The sequence below is a fragment of the Dromaius novaehollandiae genome, chromosome 6 (assembly GCF_036370855.1).
Source record: "Dromaius novaehollandiae isolate bDroNov1 chromosome 6, bDroNov1.hap1, whole genome shotgun sequence".
NCBI lineage: Eukaryota > Metazoa > Chordata > Aves > Casuariiformes > Dromaiidae > Dromaius > Dromaius novaehollandiae.
This window is the reverse complement of record NC_088103.1, coordinates 11,070,239-11,088,358: the sequence shown is the minus strand read 5'-3', so window position 1 is coordinate 11,088,358 and position 18,120 is coordinate 11,070,239. Positions and strand designations below refer to the sequence as shown.

Below are 18,120 nucleotides of genomic sequence, written 5' to 3'. Positions count from 1 at the left end.
TATACAGAGATACACCAAATACACGTGTGTGTGTGTATACATATAAATGGCAAATTTGCAGTTTATGAGATTTGGAATGATTACAGACCAAGGGCCATTAAAAATGTTTCCTGCATGAATTCATGAAGCTATATTAATCTCTTCCAGTCATATCTTCCATAACTTTTATTTGTATATAAACTCAAAAGAAAAAAAGGCTTATGATACTTTGCTGTGGAAGCAAATTTATACCCTACCATTACTGTAATCATTACATAGTAAGATTAGTAAAGATATTAAATGATTTCAGTCTCTGAGGATGAAATAAAGGGGATATTTTCCATTAAATTAATTGCTGTATTTTGTGAGTGAATCTAGCACGAGCTTGACAAATATTAGGCATTAGCTATGCTAATGAAACACTTTATGATCTGACTGTTTCATACTAATTGTTCCATGACAGAGTGCATCTCCGATAAAAGCCCAGACTTAAGGAAAGATTGTTTGTCTACCTATATTCCCAATTTACACCATGGCAGCTGTCAGCTGAATGGTGTCAACTTTGACGGCTATCATTTTTAATGTGCCAGACGCTTTTGCCAACAAATCTGGATAGACAACTTTATCTAAAAGTCCTTCCCTTTGAAATTAATGACCCCTAAACACTTGGAGTAACAGAAAGACCACGGACAGAGAGAAACACTTTGAGGGGGCAATCAGATAGGATTAAAAAACCTGTTTGCATCACACTGAAAACAGCATGCAGGTAGTACATCCTCCTGAAAGTATAGTTTATTAGGCTGGACATGGAATTGAACTATTGCTACACAGCACTGCAGAGCACTCTTTGAACTTTGGGTCAGGCCACCATTTAGGATGCAAAGAGGGACAGGCAGTGAGACTGGTGGCCTGCAAACCCCTAAACATTGTAATTTAGGGGGACTGTGTTACTTAATGCCAGGATGGATGGGAAAGTTGCCAAGTCAGAGAGTGTTTTTATGCAAATCAATGGATCATACCATTTTCACAGTTTCAAAAAGACCACCATTGTCAATTCTAGGTTAGAGGAAAGAGGGAGGGAATCTAGCAGTCATCTGCAAGGCAGCTTCCACATGGGCTCTTTTCCTTTATTTCCTCCCTAATTGACGCTGTCAACCTAACGATTATTCTAAGTTTTAACATAACTGGCTCGTACAGACTTCTTTCCTATCAGAGCATGACAAGGTTATTAAGTAAAATAGAATATAGATCTCTAAATACAGTTAAACTGTGTTCAAAGGAGCAGCTGCCAAATGAATCAGGCCAGAGCACAGTACTTTCCATTTTTAACTGTGTCTGGTATGATTTTCTTTTCTAATCACAGATCCGTTTTCAGTTATTGCTCTTCCAGTACCTTAACACTTTAATTAATATTAGCTTTAATCTCTGCTTTTGCATTTTCAACATTTTTTGTCTCCTTGCTTCTCAAAATTGCCAGTTTCCTTCCCTGCCACATTTCTTTTGTGAGATAAACAAAGCATTAATGTTGAGAAAGAAAAACAAAAAACAAACAAAAAAAAACAGCCAAACTCTTTGGTTGGAAGAATTCAACTCTCTGAACCAAAGAGTTTCCATTTTTAACAGACTCAAACTTTTTAAAGAAGCTTAAGAAGATCACTTTGTTTTTACAGATGAGGTTTGTTTGTTTTGTTCTGGAATGGGGTTTCTTGTTTGGTTGGGGATTTTGATCCTACAAAACACAGGTTAAGATCTTTATTAATTTATGTTCCTTCATTTCCTTTAAAAGTGCCCACAGTGTTGCAGCTCCTTGAGCACAGTCTGACCTACTGGCATTATACAATAGAAGGCTTTCTAATGCAGTCCATCAAAGACACCCAGGCCTACCACTCAGATTAATTTCATAATCCATCCACATAAGATGCTCCAGCCTGATGACTTTGAACAACCACTGAGCTGTGACTCCAGTTTTATACACCATCAATCATACCTATGCAAAAAATGAAGAAATAAAGGCAGACAAAATGAGTGAGAGACAGCTCAGAAATTTGAAAGATAATTAAGAAAAATGAATAAAAAGAGTTGGATGAGTGAGCTAAGGAGCAGCAAAAGTTTAAATGGGGAAAATATAACTTTGTTAAAGAGAAACTATTATTTTGATGAATTGACTGATTTTAAAAAGTGACTCTTCCTAGAACATCTGTTATAAAGCATGATCAGCACCTCTTCATTTTTATTAGAAGTTAGAATATATATAGCATTTCTAGAATAAATAAAGGACTTTTCCCACGAGAGTGCAAATAAACCTGAGAATGATAGTACCAAATGTACTTGATGTTTTCTTGTCCATGTCTTTTATCTCAGCGTTCTTCTTCCCTCCAAGCTTATTAAGTACTGCTTCCTTAACTATAATCTGACAGTGCCTCTCTATTTGGTGACCACTCTGGCAAATCCAGGGAACCAGCATGCAAAGAACTGACTCCTGGGACAAAGCAGGAAAGATGCCATCACAGCAATGCATGTGAAAAGAAGGGCATTCCTGGAATAATGAAATTTACCATAAATATAAGGTTCTGAGTACAGTCAAATGAAGCCAAATAATGAGTTGGGAAACATTTTTTTTCTTTAATGTCTGCTTAAATACAACAATAATAGTTTCAGTCTCAATTCAAATGATTATTTTATTTATGTAGCATCTCTTTTTTAAAATTAAAGATTTGAAACACTTGAATTTGCAATTTGAAAAGTTATAGAAAACTTGGTGAATATGTCATTACCTTTTTTAAATAAAATGTACACCACCAATTCTCACATGTCTAAAAGGAGAATAATAGCCAGAAGACAGTATTCAATCTGGCTTTGCTCTATCTACCCGCAGTCATTCTCCCAGTAACAATTTTGATTGTTGATTATTAACACGTTACTTCACAAAAAGTTATTTTCTTGTAACAGGCATTATTCAATGGGCTTGGAAAGATCTTAACCAACAAATCATTGAAACCATCTTTACAACCTGAAAAACTATATAAGTGTTCTTTGTACTTTAGCTAACGGAAAGAAAAACTGAATGGGAAGTCGCACTTTCTCATATCAGTAAATTAGGCAAAAAAGAAAAGTCAACTCATTATCAGCTACCTCCTCATGTGAAAATGAACAAAAGCATAAGCACAGTCCAGGGTGGAGTAAGCATAGCAGACTGACTTTACAGAGAAAAAGAGAAACAGCAAAGCAGCACTCTTCAAGAAATCACAAAATTTTCTCATTATATTGCCAAGCAGTGGTTTAAGATAACGCAGTGCATATGCATTCTATTGTGTGTAACAATACTGGAGAAAAAGCATCTAATCTATTGACACAATTTATTGCAGATAGGTGCAAATATGAAACTGATCTTTTCCTGTTAAAGGAAATGGTAGAGTAAAATGTGTCAGAGGCTGGACACTCCTATAAAACAAGCTTTGGAGGAAAAGTTTGAGTAAAGATAAATCAAGGCTAATGGTGAAGAGTAAAAAAAAAGAATAAAATTGAGAGACTAAAGATTTATGAACACATATATCCAGAAGTCAGACTGACAGAGCAAGACATATTATCAATTATTGCAAATATTAAACTGTAATTATTAGTCTGTTGCATGCAGTAACAATCCAGAAGCAGCTGGACATTCTGCATTCAGTACATTTACATATACATTTATATATATAACATAAAAATGATAGAAATCATACAATGGAACAAATGGAGACCAATGACAACTGCTAGCAATTATGGTTTTTGCTATATGTCCCCGCAGAACTGCAACATTTAACTTTTAAAAATGAAGTTAATTTGAAAGTGAAACTCAGAACTGAATTTTTATGCAAGTATTTACATCTCTCAGAAGGCCACCTTATAATCATACTCTGAATAGGCAGCCAGATAATTGCTTTAGGGCAACTGCCTGAAAAGGAAATAAGGGTACAGTTACCTAGGAAGAAAACTGCATATTGGTATTTTCTACCGCCTTTTATGATCCACTTTCTATGCCTTCCCTCCTCCTGCTGCAATTCTATGCCTCACAAACAGGTTGCTTCTGTTCCTATCAGTATTACAGCATCTTTACGGACAAACATAAAAAAAATGGATCCTTTAAGGTACTGAAAATAACTCACACTTCAAATAATGATGCTCTCAAATTCATCATCTTTAAATCTTTTTAAATACTAAAGCTTGACTAACAGCACTGTTCTCCATGCTAACTGCAGAATACTGTTCCCTGTTGCCTCCCCACAATTGCCAGATGGGATTCTGGGAGCACAGAACCACACCTTTCTCCCCAAAGTCCCAGAGAGTGATTCAGGGCTTGCTCCAAAAGGAGTATAAACAGACAACACCAGGTCTTGCTGCCTCTGCCTGCTCTAGCCTTCGTGCACTATCCCAGGAGGTCTTGTACTCTCACATCTGAATGTGTGTAGCACACCCCAACAGAGTACTGCTGTGAAAGGATAAATGTTGGAGGCTGTGATGAAGTCTTCTCATTATAATGGATATATAAAAATGAAATATTATTCATAAAGAATCTTGGGGGGAAAAAATGGCTCAGGCCCAGTGAGGGGCTATTTGGGGCCACAGGAAATCCAAATCCTTGAGAAAGCATGCCTCAAGTCATCCTAGAGCTTGGGGAATCACAGTTGCAAGAATCTCCCTGGCCACTTTCATGTCAGAAAGGCTTTGCACCAAGGGGGGGCCAAGCTATGTCACCCAAAATGTAAGAATATGACTACAAGTGACCTATTGTAAGGCCCACAATAAGAACTAGCATGGTCATGTGGTAAGCATGGAGCAGACAAGTATCATGTGTGGCATACACAGCATGCTACAGAGCTCTATGGCTTAGGGGGGACAAAGGCCTGAGGGATAACTTTTTTATGATGAGCATGGTCAAGCCCTGGAACAGGTTGCTCAGAGAGGTTGTGTAGCCTCCACCTTTGGAGATGCTTGAAACCTGAATGGATTATGTCTGGCCTGCTATAGGTGACCCTGCTTGGAGCAGAGGGCTCGGACAAGATAGTCTCCAGAGGTCCCTTCTAACCTCAGCTATCAAGTGATTCTGTGATAAGTTACAAGTGAGGAATCACTCCAAGTGCTATGCTATAAGCTGCAAGGATGCAAGCCATTCTGCACTGCTGGCAGGGCCTGTTAATGGAAAGACTCTCATTAACCATGAGAAAATAAGTTACGTATCAAGCCCTCAGAGAAGGGTCACTGTTCAGAAGAGGATATATGTATGTATAGTTGCTCTGGGAGATGTTCATCCCATCACTTTTAAGCATCTGACAACAGAAGTTGGGCTTTATATCCCCCTATTATCTCTAGATAATATAATATTAATATAATATCACCACTTGAAAGAGGAGTTTTCAAGTAAGTGATTCACAGCACTTTAATTAGATGCCAAATTAAATGGTGTTTACCCACCTTCAGGATCGCAGCCCATGGATCCATACTGAAGCAGCAGCCTCAGTCCAGCTTCTCGGATAGGCTTTATAGCTTCTCCTGAGCTCTGGGATACACATCTATACTGCTAGCAATGGTCAAGCCAGCTAGTTTAAAGTCACCTTAGGCTTACCTACACAAACTGCAGTCAGAGCAGTGACTGCCAAATAAACATACCAGCAGGCACCAGGGAAAGAATACTAAATAAGCAGTCTACAGCTGTGACGAGTACTTTGATCTGCAACATCTTGGCAAAGCTAAAAGATAGTGATAGGCTGGCATCCTTGTGCTGCATGTAATTGACTGATTAGAAGTAGATGTCCCAACATTTTTGCACTAAATAAGAAGGAAGCTCAAAATAGTTTGAGATTCAAAATGGAAGACGGGCTTTCTATTCTTTCTCCTATAACATATTGCTAAAGAGGTCTTTTAATACTCTTAGTTATATGCAATATATGCAAAAACAGTTCAGACCATCTGCAGCTAAGTCCTTTCCATTGTATTGAAAAAGATATTTCTAACCCATGCATAATACAGACATAGTGTGTTAGAGATGTTCTCATTATGCACTGCATATTTAACTGGTGGTTATTTAAAATAAAACTTGAATATGCTATCCTGAAAAGAAGGTATCATCAACAAGTCTGACAGCATTTTTGTAAATCCCCGAGTCCAAATGTTGTTTAGTTTGAAGGAAAAGTACTCAAATAATGTTTATACAATATGCAATAATTACATCATCTTTGGGCATCTCTTCTAAAATATACAGAACGTATTTGTTTTCATGATTCAGATAAACTCACCTAGAGATATCCAGCCATCTCTTTTACATTCTGTTCACTACTTAAAATATGAAACACTTCATCTGTTGGAACTTCATTTGTAGTCCATTCTACATTTACACAGCCACTGAATAATAGTGCACAAAAAACTAGCTAGAGCAAGCTACATTTGTTATAATACTGTGTGGCAGAATTTGTAAAAATGGAAGTGACTAATGAATTACCAAACTGGGAAAGTGTTTCCCCTGGACAGTTCCTGAGCCAGAGTATCCACAGGCACAGAAAAGCCATGGGTGCGTTTTTCACAATAGTGTCCTTAGACAAAGTTCTACACCTTTATTCTGTTTCCTCTACGGATACCCAATTTATTTTCTGCAGTATTGAAATACCTGAATTATCAATGGTTCCAGTAGTTTCTCCACAGTAAACGTCTGGATCTGCAGATCCTGAGGATCAATTTTCAGTTTAATGTTTGGGACTTCTGTCGACATTTCACCTAGGTACAAAACAAAGAAAAGGAATAAGCAATCATAGTAGCAAGTATCACTGCACTCTGTCAGTGCTCTGAGAGCACTTATTAGGGAAGAGACTTGGTTCAATGGCAGGCTTAGAATTTCAAGAGATAAAAGAAATCTTTCCGACTCCTTCTAAACTGTGAAAAAACACACAGATACTTGCATAAACTGTAAAACTATAAATTTAAAATACGTGTAATGCTTTGCTTTCTCTTCCAGATTTCTACATTAACTTCGTACCAGTAAAAAAAAAAAAAAATGTATTAGAAGACCTAAGAGCATACATTCTCTAGTAGTCAATAGAATAATAATGAGCTTTTAACCAAAATTTATATATTGTATTCTTGAATTGATCATAAAAGAAAAATATTATTGCTATACACATTATACCTATACTTTAAACAATATGTTAAATGACAGTGGTCATAATGAAGATGTTAAAAACAAAAATACGTACAGCAACTCTTTAAAGTCCTGGCAATTAACGGCAGGAGAAAGTGAAACATTTAGTTTACCTTACACTCTGTAACACCAAGTATTTTCTAAGTGTCAAGACAGATTAAGTCCAGAAGACCTATTACTGAAGTCAGTAAGAAGGAATTAAAGCTAAATAAGGTCTTTAAAGTGAATAAATCATTCATTAGGAGCTTGATCCAAAGTCCACTGATATTAATTTAAGGGTTTTCACAGAATTCATTGGGCCCTGACTTGGGCCTTTGGCCACCATGGTGATAAGTGTGTGCATGCTAGCACAGAATTATATCTGTAGTTTAGTCAAAATGCAACTAATTATTGCCCCAAAACAAAAGACATTTTAAATTTCCCAGGAACTTAATTTCCCATAAAACACAGCTCAGCAAAGTCTTTATAGCCAATAAAGATTTCAAACACACAAATAATGGATACCTGTCCTTTTTAAGCAGGACTTATTACAACCATTGCGGCTGTATAATAAAGTAATAAGGTACTGTGACCGCGCATGCTAAAGAGATATATTGTCACCTTCTGGTGAACCTAGAATTGATATAATGCAACACAATAGGTTTAGAGTTTCTATAGCAAGTTTATAGTATAATAGGTATCCACATATCACTTGCAAGCAAAGACAACATTAATGGTAATTAAAGAATTAAGGTTAGACATAATTTAGGTTTTTGCCATTCTCAGTAAAGGTTATACAAGTGCCAAGTTTATTGCTTTATTGTAAACTATGCTAGTTGCAGCCCTAAGTTCCCGTATATTCAGTTGCAGACATTCAGGAGATAGCTTCCTTAAAGAAGTGACTTTTCAGTTTTAATTCAAAGACAAAAGACACAGAAAACAGAAACTTGGGATCAGACTGACCAGAATTACTAGATCAGACCAACAGTCATTCTAGCCCAGCATGTTCATCTTGGTCAGACTATCTGGAGACAGCATGCAAGCCTGGTCACTTCCTATGGTCCACCCTTCTCATACTTCCCCAGCATTCAGAATTGTTTATGAGGAATGTTAGAAAGCAAATCCCTATCTTGTATCCACTTAAGGACATGCCATTTGTGAATTTATTTAATCTTTTCGAACTTTTTGATTGAAAAGACAAAAAAAAAAAAAGTTAAAATAGAGAATTGTAATCATTGAGATCGTAATACTTCTTAGCTCAAGAATTCGAGAGGAAAAATACTGACATAGAAAGGTATAAACGCTATGGGGGGAAAAAATGGAGAACTGGAAGCAAGCAACTCTGTATCATCAAAGATCAGCCCACTACAGAGAAGAAAGGGAAGCCAACCCTTCCCCATCTGAATGATGACCATTGAGCCAAAGACGCATAGAAAATGGTGAGAATATTAATGCTTAGTTTGATGGTTTACCAGCCCTAGCTCTCTATTTTGTCTATTAACCAATAAACAACTGTTTTGCACTGTCAAGTTCTATATGTCCTACTTTCAGAGTCTCTTTGAGTACAGTAAAATTGCCCAAACAAGTGACCTGGAAACAGAGCATTAAAATTAAGAAGCTTTTTTTTTTTTTCTTAGTGAAACATATTAGAAGGGGATTTTTTTTTTAAACGAACATAATAGCATCATGCATGCAATCTGATTAATAACAACATGTACATGCTCTGAGGCCAACAATGGAACTGGTTTACAGAAGTACTTTCATGGTTAAAATCTTCTATGGTTCAGGAGAGTATTTCCTCTATGCTTACTAATTAATATTAAGCACTTGCTCCTCATCTGTCCATAGACTAGGAAGTAAACAGAGTGTAGACCCTCTGAGAAGCTCTGGAGGAGGGCAAGCCCCCATTAAAAAAGGGACATGGCAACTTCCACAGGAGTATTTAGTTGTTGGCACTACTAGCATTTAAATGGTCAGCCCACTGTTTCAGTGATGGAACATTAACAGACAAACCACCCATGGCACCTGGAAACCCTATAACGCAAGCAGAAAACCACTGCACACAAAGGCATTACACTCAGGTAATTGATCTAAGAAGCATCCAGTTTTAATCCGCATTATTTATTTATTTTTAAATCCAGTGAAGGATTTGGAAGAATTTGCAGCCTTATGCAAGCTAATGGAGGTTTTACTATTTTCGCCAATGGGGCCAGTGATTCATCCCTAGACTTTCATCTAATCATAGAAATAGATTCGGTCTCACAGCTGAAGAACTTAAATTTAACACTGACATAAGGACACAACTTAGGTTATGACTGTACTAAAACACTTCTTCAGTTTTATCTTTATCACAGCCACAGTCTTGACTACTTAAAAGGAGAGCTTCATTCAAGCAAGAAATAACAGGCAGCCACCACGGCTATGGTCCTGACTTAAAAATAATCCTAACAGAATAAGGTTATCCATCTCTTCTGCTAGGACTGGATCGTTGTTTCATCAAAGCTCTACTTCTGTTCCTTCCAGTTTTAATTCCAGTAAGACTTTTAAAAATTAATGACGACTTTCTACAATTACAAAGCTGCACTGAAAGATGGAGGTAATGCACAGAGTCTCCTCACTGCTGAAGTATGATCCTTCCACCTTATTTTATCAGTTATTTCTGCTTCACAAATCTTCAGTTAACTGTACCATACAGACCCAAGCAATAGTTTAGATTACCTGATTTTATAAAAGAGTTACTCACTTTGTCATTAATCTTAATATCTCACTAACATTCATTTTTGAAAAAGTGTATCTGAAATGTGAAACGTTAAACAAATATGTCAGTATTTTTCATTTTCTTAAAACAAAGCAACCTCTTCAGGATAAAAGTTTTATATAGCTTTTACAGCTGTATACTCTAGGCACCATCTAGTCTATGCAGAATCATTAAACTGTAAAAATAGCCTAATATTGTAATCAATTCTCAATAATATACTGAGTCTGCAGCAAAACAAGAAATAAGGCAGACTCTCTCCATCTGCTGTTCAGTGGAGGAATCAAGAAAAATAAAAGACATGATGGGTGATGATAATCTAAGTCATGCACCCTTGAAATAGCGTATTAATATAGTTCTTGTGGCCCTTTCCCACAAATTCACAATCATTCACAGGGCTTTATAAAACTACAATTTTGTCATGAGACTGCAACACCTCCTGGTTTCTTAATATTGTGCACATACATCCTTGCTGAGCTTCTGAACTCTGCAAAGAAAGCTCATTCTTGCAGTTCAATTCAGACCAAAATGCATGCATGCTCTGTACTCACTCAAGCAGGTTTTATTTTTACTATGTATTTAATCTGTAGTATTTCTCACAAATATCCATTGGCTCTTCATGTATAGGAACTAAAAACAGAAGTAAAGCCAAATACTTAACCATATAATTCTGTGGAAATGCATTAAATATGGAGTATTGTAAGTGAAGTCTGCGTGTTTCAAGAGCGAAAGGCAGAGTATAAAATGCAACCTCAAAAAGACAACACCTATCAACTGCATCATTCTAATTTTAACAACCAATATTCAGAGAAGGTTCCATGTCTGCAAAGTAGATTAAACCTCAAGCTTGTCTATAGCTATGGCTATACGAGAGTTACTTCCAGCAACATTTGCTGTATTAGCAAGAGAGCTATCAGTAACCTGGAAACCAGGTTCCCACTGACATTCAGACATCCACACACTTTTGAATTAAAGATAACAAATATTAACATAAGATCCCTTTTAACTTGTCAAAGGGAGCTTTCCTACAATACCAGTAACTTGCTCCGAAAGCCATAAATGTCCATCATGCATGTCCCTGCTCTTCTCAATTTGTTTCTGCATCTGAACTTGACTCCTATTTAATAGCTTCTTAACCTGCCTCTCCTATTACAAATCAACAATGCATAAGCCTTTGGGTGAAGCTGCAGGGTTGGCAGATAGGGTGTGGTATGTCTGCGCCCACCTGTTAACAAGTTGGTGCAGCATAAGAACTTCTAGCCACACAGCAGAGTTGCTGAAAAGTTGCTTCTTCTGATGAGGCCATTCAGTTCCACAGGATACTCTCCTCCAGCTTCACTGGCATTGCATCAAGCCAGATCTTTTCATATATTTGAAAAGTCCTTTTTTTACTAGCTGGCATAATCTTTACCAGCCTCCCGACACATGGGCACCTCCTGAAATCCATCACAACTATCGCAAATCGATGGTACTGATTCTGCGGTGAATTCTTTCTGGGCAAGATCTTAAAGCAGTAGCAAGAGGACATGTAAGACATGGACAGAAATAGCACTTTGTGCTTCTACTAAGATTTGAAGAAATCCCAAAATGATTTTCACTTTTTTTTTTTTTTGCAGATACAGTCATGCTTTAAGTTTGTAGTCGCTTCACCTCAATTCATTGATAAAAGGGTTAGTAGTTGCTTTACTCAAAATTCAGAAATAAGGTCCTTGTTGCTTGCAGCAAGAGCTGCCTTCTTTCTGCACATTTTATATGCTACGGATCAACAATGATGGCCAGGTCTTTCATAAAATCTGGCAGATCAGATACAGTTGTAATTATAATCACTTGTTCTTATTAGACATCACTATGCTCCAGAACCCTACCTCTGAACAGTCTCAAATCTGTGAAGTGTTACAAAGGCAATCCCCTTTTTACAGCTCAGAAAAATCTGGATGTGCTGTGACCTTCTCTCTCTCTCTTTTTTTTTTTTTTAAACCCTACCATGCTTTCTAAAATGGACATTTTTCTTCTTTGCTTTGGTCCTGGCACAACCACTTTTGAATGCAATAGTGGTTGTCTTTGCATTCCATCAGTTATTATCATCAACTGAAAGTCAAAGTCAAAAATCACTTTAATTGTGAAAATGTTTTCATTTTCTGAAAATTTCAATTATATTCAAAGGTACAAATAACCTATTAAAAGGCTCACTAGCCGATTCTAAGATGTTGGGGTTTTTTTGAATATTCTAATGCCTCTCGCTAAACTTCCTTAAGGCAGCCTAAACATGAGAACTAACTTGCAAGCCAATGTAGTGAAAACTGCAAAATTTAAATTATTTTGATACACTGACTTCAGATTTTTAATTAATTAGGCTCTCTCTACTGTTATTTACTATATTAGTAAAAAGTATTTATGTAGATTCAGACTTTTTATCAAGGCAAGAGTAATATAACAGAAAGAAAAATACGTTGGCAGTAAAAATTGTTCTGGGGCTTTTTCTGTTATTTCCACTCACAAAGCAAACTTCTCTCCTTCCAAGTTTTGGTGCTCACCTCAGGAGAAAATGGAGATCACATTCCATTTTTTTTTTTTTTTTTTTTTTTAATGCATGCCTCTACTCCAGTATAATCTGCTCTCTAATTACAGCAGGGATCTTGACTGTGAGATATTTTGGTAAAAGACTGTTATAACCTCACACTTGGGTACATTAACCTTTACAGTAGGCAATTTCAGCACCGTAGACCAGCAGCTCTTACAACACTTAGGATGTTAAGCACATGTCACGAGATACAGTTCTTCTGTCTCAGGAGAGCCAGAAAAGCAACCCCCTGCACACTTGAAGTGTGGCATGCTTTAAGATAACGCACATTTTGTCTTTTCAGCAGATGTGTCCAAACTGAAACTGCCAAGTGTTTTGGTTTAAGAAAAAAGACACATGACTAACAGTCAAAGAAGTTTGCATCAACCTGCAATACAATGTGACCACAGTACCTGCAGTTTTTAGATAACGTGTAAGTACACTATACACAGACATAAGCTAATTAGCTTCAGAAAACAGAGCCTAAGATATTCTGCATAAATTAGACAAACAACTTCAGAATCTAATTCCTGCTAAATCATTAGAAGGCCAATAGCATATCACTCACCTATCCTAGAAAACAAATGGTCCATATGCAGCACTAAAGCAACTGTCTATGTAATTTCCTGGTGTTGGGAACTTCAGTGCCACTGCTCTGGCTCACTATTTGGCTTCTGAGGCATCTGCAAGCGGACTGCCTGACAAGCTCTCTAGTGTTATTTCAGGATGACTGACAGGACACAGTGGCTGCTGGAGGGGTGGCAGGGGGATGGGCATCCTTAAAGCTATATACTAATGCACAAATATGCTCTCAAAAATTTAGAAGTTAAAAAATTCCTTTAAATCCATTTTGAGCAATTTGATGACATGAAACATGCCAATGCCATTACTTGTGGTGCATAATCTTGTAATTTTCAACACAGCTATTACTTTCCCATACATTCTGGTTGTATGCCAACTTCTGTCTCAAGGCAATGACTCAGATTCAGACTTTTGAACTAGACAGCAAAGGGATTCATCAGGCTCTCACCCAATCACTTGGCACCAGATTTGTTTACTTTCTTTTTTTCTATCGTATGTTATCCTGCACTGATATGCACTATATTATCCTATGAAGTTCATAAAATGCACAGGCCTACTGCCTTCTAAAAAGCAGGAATGACACCAGAAACTGTATTTTATAAAAACAAAGTAGTCTGAACGTGTATTTTCAAACAAGGAACACATGCACAGAACACACGAGGACTTCCAAGACATTAAGCACTGCTGAGAATATTTAATAGAACATGTTTTATTGCTTGTTCTTAAATTTATATTTATTATATAAGCTTCATGAGTGGTGTCAACACCACTCTGGAACTAATATTTGTCAGCCCTTTTGCTACAGAATCAGTACAGTGAGCGCAAATCAGGTTTTATAGAAGCAACAATAATAGTGACTATGTTTTCCTTTCATCTGCTAGCTGATACAGAAAATGAGATAATCAGAATGCAGAGGAGTTATCTGTTAAAATTTACTAGTCTTGTTTGCAGTAGAACTACATGGACTCTTTGTTTGAAGGCCTACTGTACTTTGTGGGCACTAGAATGTATGCACTAGAATGGAGCAATAACTGACACCTAGGAAGAATCTCGCCCATTTAACACTGAGGAAAACCTGTAATGCACCTCACAAATTATTTAGTTTCATATAAAGTCATCAGGCTACACTCTAACCATATTAGATTTTGTCATTTTTTATCATTACTAACAGGAAAGATGTCTGCTAATGCAAACGCAGCACAAAGGAAAAAACAAGCCTGAGAGCTGAAGAAGGTGGCAAGATTCAGATATCAGTTAATAAAATTTATTCACTGAAGGCTACTTTACTTAACCAGGCTTTATATTTAGGTAGATTCCCAGTGAAGTAACTGGAAGACATTTTTAATACTGAGAGTAAAAAAAAAATTTTTTTTAATGTTTCCTTTCATTTCCCTCTGTGTCCACCTTCTCTCAGCAGCCATTTTTGAATCCATTGTCCAACTTCAAACACATCTGAAAGACAGATGGAAGTCCCAAATACGCTAGAGTTCCATCAGACTCTTAAAAATAGTTCTCAAAGTAAAAGAAGTAACTAGAGTCAGACATCAACTCTTTTAGTGAATCCACCAAGAAAAAGAATGCAGCATGAACCTAATTTTTACCTGACACGGGAGGACCCACACAGTAAGAAACACAGGTTATGACTGACCTAGTGGTGTGAAAAGCTTTAATTACAACTTACAGAAAAAGTGTTTGAGATGGGGGTAAGCATCACGCCTCAATCAGTGAGTTTGTCTTATGCAGACTGTCTCATGTCCAGTAAGGTGCTAAATGAAGATTTTTTTCCCAGGGTTGTAACATTCAGAATGGCATTCTCTTTCCTTGTTTAACAGTAATGCCTACTTTTTCTATAGTGATTTCCATCCAAGGACTTTTCCAAAAAGAGGTCACCTTCTTATATTATACAAGGAGACAATCCCAGAAAACAGAAATAGTTTGCTCAAGATCACACAGAATGCCAGTGGCAGAATCAGAGATGCAATGAACTAGTCACTAGAGCACATTACTCTGACTTTCTTTCAACTGTGCTCAATAGACAGGCTAAGAAGAGTAAAACATTTCCAAAAATTTCCATTTCCAAACATAGTTTGCAATATAAATCTAAAGAATATAATCTCATCTTCCATACTCGTGTCAAAGTTACCCAAATATCGGTATTTTTTATTCTTAGTAAAGTCAATTAATGTATTTTTCTCCCTTAACTATACTATCTGAAGTATTGCCTTGCCTGAATGAATGCACTTACAGCCAGTTACAACACACAGATGAATTCTAGGAGACGCTCCAGCAGAGGTGTGAAACCTATGGTCTGACCAGCTGCAGAGCTTTTGGCTTTGCACTAACATGCCAGACTCTGCTCTTCAACCAGTAGCTATCTAGAAATATGCGTTACAGTCCTGAGCCTATAGCTGCAGCTAGGAAAACTTCCTCCATTGAAGTATAACTACGGGAATTTCAGAGTCTGACAGTGCTGTCTATATTAGCACTAAACTAAGCATTCCACTGATATCAATGAAAGTATAAAGGCTATAACACCATTATGAGTGAGAGCAGAACCAAACTAATCCTGCTTGGCCTAGAAATGCTTTAACCTGTCTTCAGTCCTATCTTTTCTAACACTTCTTCCAGCTACATTTTTCTAGGTACTGAAGCTCTGGGTCTCAGAACTGTAGTTGTGATATTTGAGATATTGAAAAAGCATTTACTTCAAAAAAGACAAAAAAAGAGGAGTTTTCATTAGCATTCTTTGGACCCATTTCAAATCCTTCCTTAAACAAAACAAAACAAAAAAATCCTTTGATGTGAACCTCTCTGCTATTTTCACTGCATGCACTTTGCACTTTGTTTGAGCACTGAACAAGCATCCCTCTCTATTTAAGTGGCATACAGTTCCCCCATGAATGGCTATCCTTGCTGGTAACGATAGGTTAAGGAGGTTTGGCTCCGAGTCCCCCCTTTCTTATCACTTTTAAAGTGGTCCTATCTCTATTCAGAACCAGAGACTCTGTTTAAATAAAGTTCAAGTTGACCTTGCACTAAAAATAGTGTATTGCTCACCTCATTAAATACAACTAAACAAACGATTTCCATGATGTGCAGCTAAAAGGTTTTTAAATGTTATTTTTCTTAGAAGGAATCCCAGAGTTTCCTCTTTTTGTTGTGTTGAGTGTTACCTATTGCAATATTATATTATATTCAGTTTTGCTTAACAAATGTTTATTTCTTTCTCAATTGCAATGAATTCACAAAAAGTTTTTCTTTCTCTGTACAACTGCTACTCTTCACAATAGATTTTATTGTGTTTCATACCTATGCATTACACCAGCTTGCTTCACCATGAAGTACCATTTTATGTAGCTATCTTCAAACTGATGTAGTCTGTAAAGGTTTGCATTCTGACTTTGTATTGTCCCGTGACCCAAGTAATATAATCACTCTCCCCTGCTCTCTACAGACACGCACAAAATAAACCAAAAATTAAGGGTAGTACATGTAATCACCATTTCTCAATTTTATACTTTGAGATACGCATGAGAAAGAAGGGAAATGCCTTTTCAGAAACTGCACCATCCTTTTAAGTCCACAAATAGCTACTTTGTTATCACCTACAAAGGCACCACCTAAAAACAGGGGACAAAGAGAAACAGTATTTAAACAAAACCATAATCCCACCACCACACCATGCTGTATACCTGGACAGACCTCTGATTTTAGGACACAGATTAAGTCTTCCACAGGGGCTCCTGTCACTGCGTGACACATTTCCTCAATCAAAACTCAGATACTGGTTCCAAATCAAAATACAGCTCAAAAGGGAAACCTTACTTAGTTGCTACATGATTTCTGATCAAACAGCCTCAGAGATAAATCTAGAGATATTCCTGTGCCTCGTACCCTCCCCTCCTCATTCCAAGTCACTCTCAAAAGGATCTGGCTTAATAATAACCTTACAGAAAGATTGTTCCATATTGGATTAATTTCCTAATATGGACCAACAGATAAGAAATAAGAGAAAACAGTGGCACTTCCTTATGTTTTACTTTTTCTAAATAGCAGTTACCACATCTAATTCTTTGCTGTTAGAAGTCTTCTGGGCTTCACCAGCTCTGAACATACCCCTTGTCTTTAAGAAGAGAGCCCTAAATGGGTTTTATATAATGGAAAATTGTCTTGATGTGCATAACCTTTTTGAAATATGTCAATGCATTATATTGAGCGTAACTACCCTTCATTACCTCTGACTTAGGAACAGTGCCTTTTATATTTTAATATCAAAAATAATTGCATAAAATTGCTTTGTACAGTAATTCAGTATTTGCAACACTGAGATGATAACCTGTATTTGCATAAACCTTCCTTGCACTAGAAGCAACATCCAGCAAAGAAGAGGTAAGTGAAACTTTGTTAAAGGAACAGCATTCACACAACGTTTTATCTTTCCTTTTGCAGGATTCCAACACAGAATCAAGTGACAAGTGGCTTCTTGCCACTTCCTACTTCTACAGGATTCCCACTTTTACAGTATTCCGATATGGCATCAAATGACAAATTTCAAATAGCTTAAAGTGACAAATCACGATGATTTCTTACACACTCAGAGCCTAAACATAGTGTTTAATTAAAAAAAAATTAGCAAAAACTTCTGAGCTTTGGGAGTCATTATTTGATTGATTGTCTATAGCTCAATTCATAGCTTAATGTTCTTTCACCAAGTGGAAAATTTCCTTCATTCACCTTCAATCTTACCTTTTGAAGCAGGAATCTAACAAAAGATCCTGGAAACAGCTCTGTGAAGAACCCTTCTTGAAGCAACTTGACTCCAGAGGCACTGAGAGTGAGACAGCAAGTTTGACTGCCTGTCATTTCTAGTCTGTGAGAAACAAAATAGGAGGAGAAAAGAGTCAGAATGGGGAGGGGAGTCCCATTTGGGAACTCCTCCTAAGCTGCCAGGTTCTGACTTCACTGACAACTTGTTACTGAAAATACTACTTAAAGAAAGCCCAAGCTCATTACCCATCAAGCAAACACAGTTTGTCACTGAGCTTGTAGACCCCAAGTCAGACCCCACTGAAGTCAGTGACAAGACCCCCTCAGAAA

The 18,120-nt window shown here is 37.0% G+C and overlaps 1 protein-coding gene across 1 annotated transcript in view; it reads right to left on the bottom strand.

Annotated features, from left to right (window-relative positions):
• The window catches only part of CTNNA3 (catenin alpha 3), a 572,729-nt gene extending 554,846 nt beyond the window's left edge, over nucleotides 1-17,883 (bottom strand). The window contains exons 1-2 of the mRNA XM_064513677.1: nucleotides 17,770-17,883; nucleotides 6,620-6,726 (exon numbers count right to left, since the gene is read on the bottom strand). Coding sequence (XP_064369747.1) covers nucleotides 6,620-6,721 — 102 coding nt within the window. The 5' untranslated portion in view covers nucleotides 6,722-6,726; nucleotides 17,770-17,883. The remainder of the gene's footprint in view (nucleotides 1-6,619; nucleotides 6,727-17,769) is intronic.
• Between the last annotated feature and the right edge of the window lie 237 nt (nucleotides 17,884-18,120).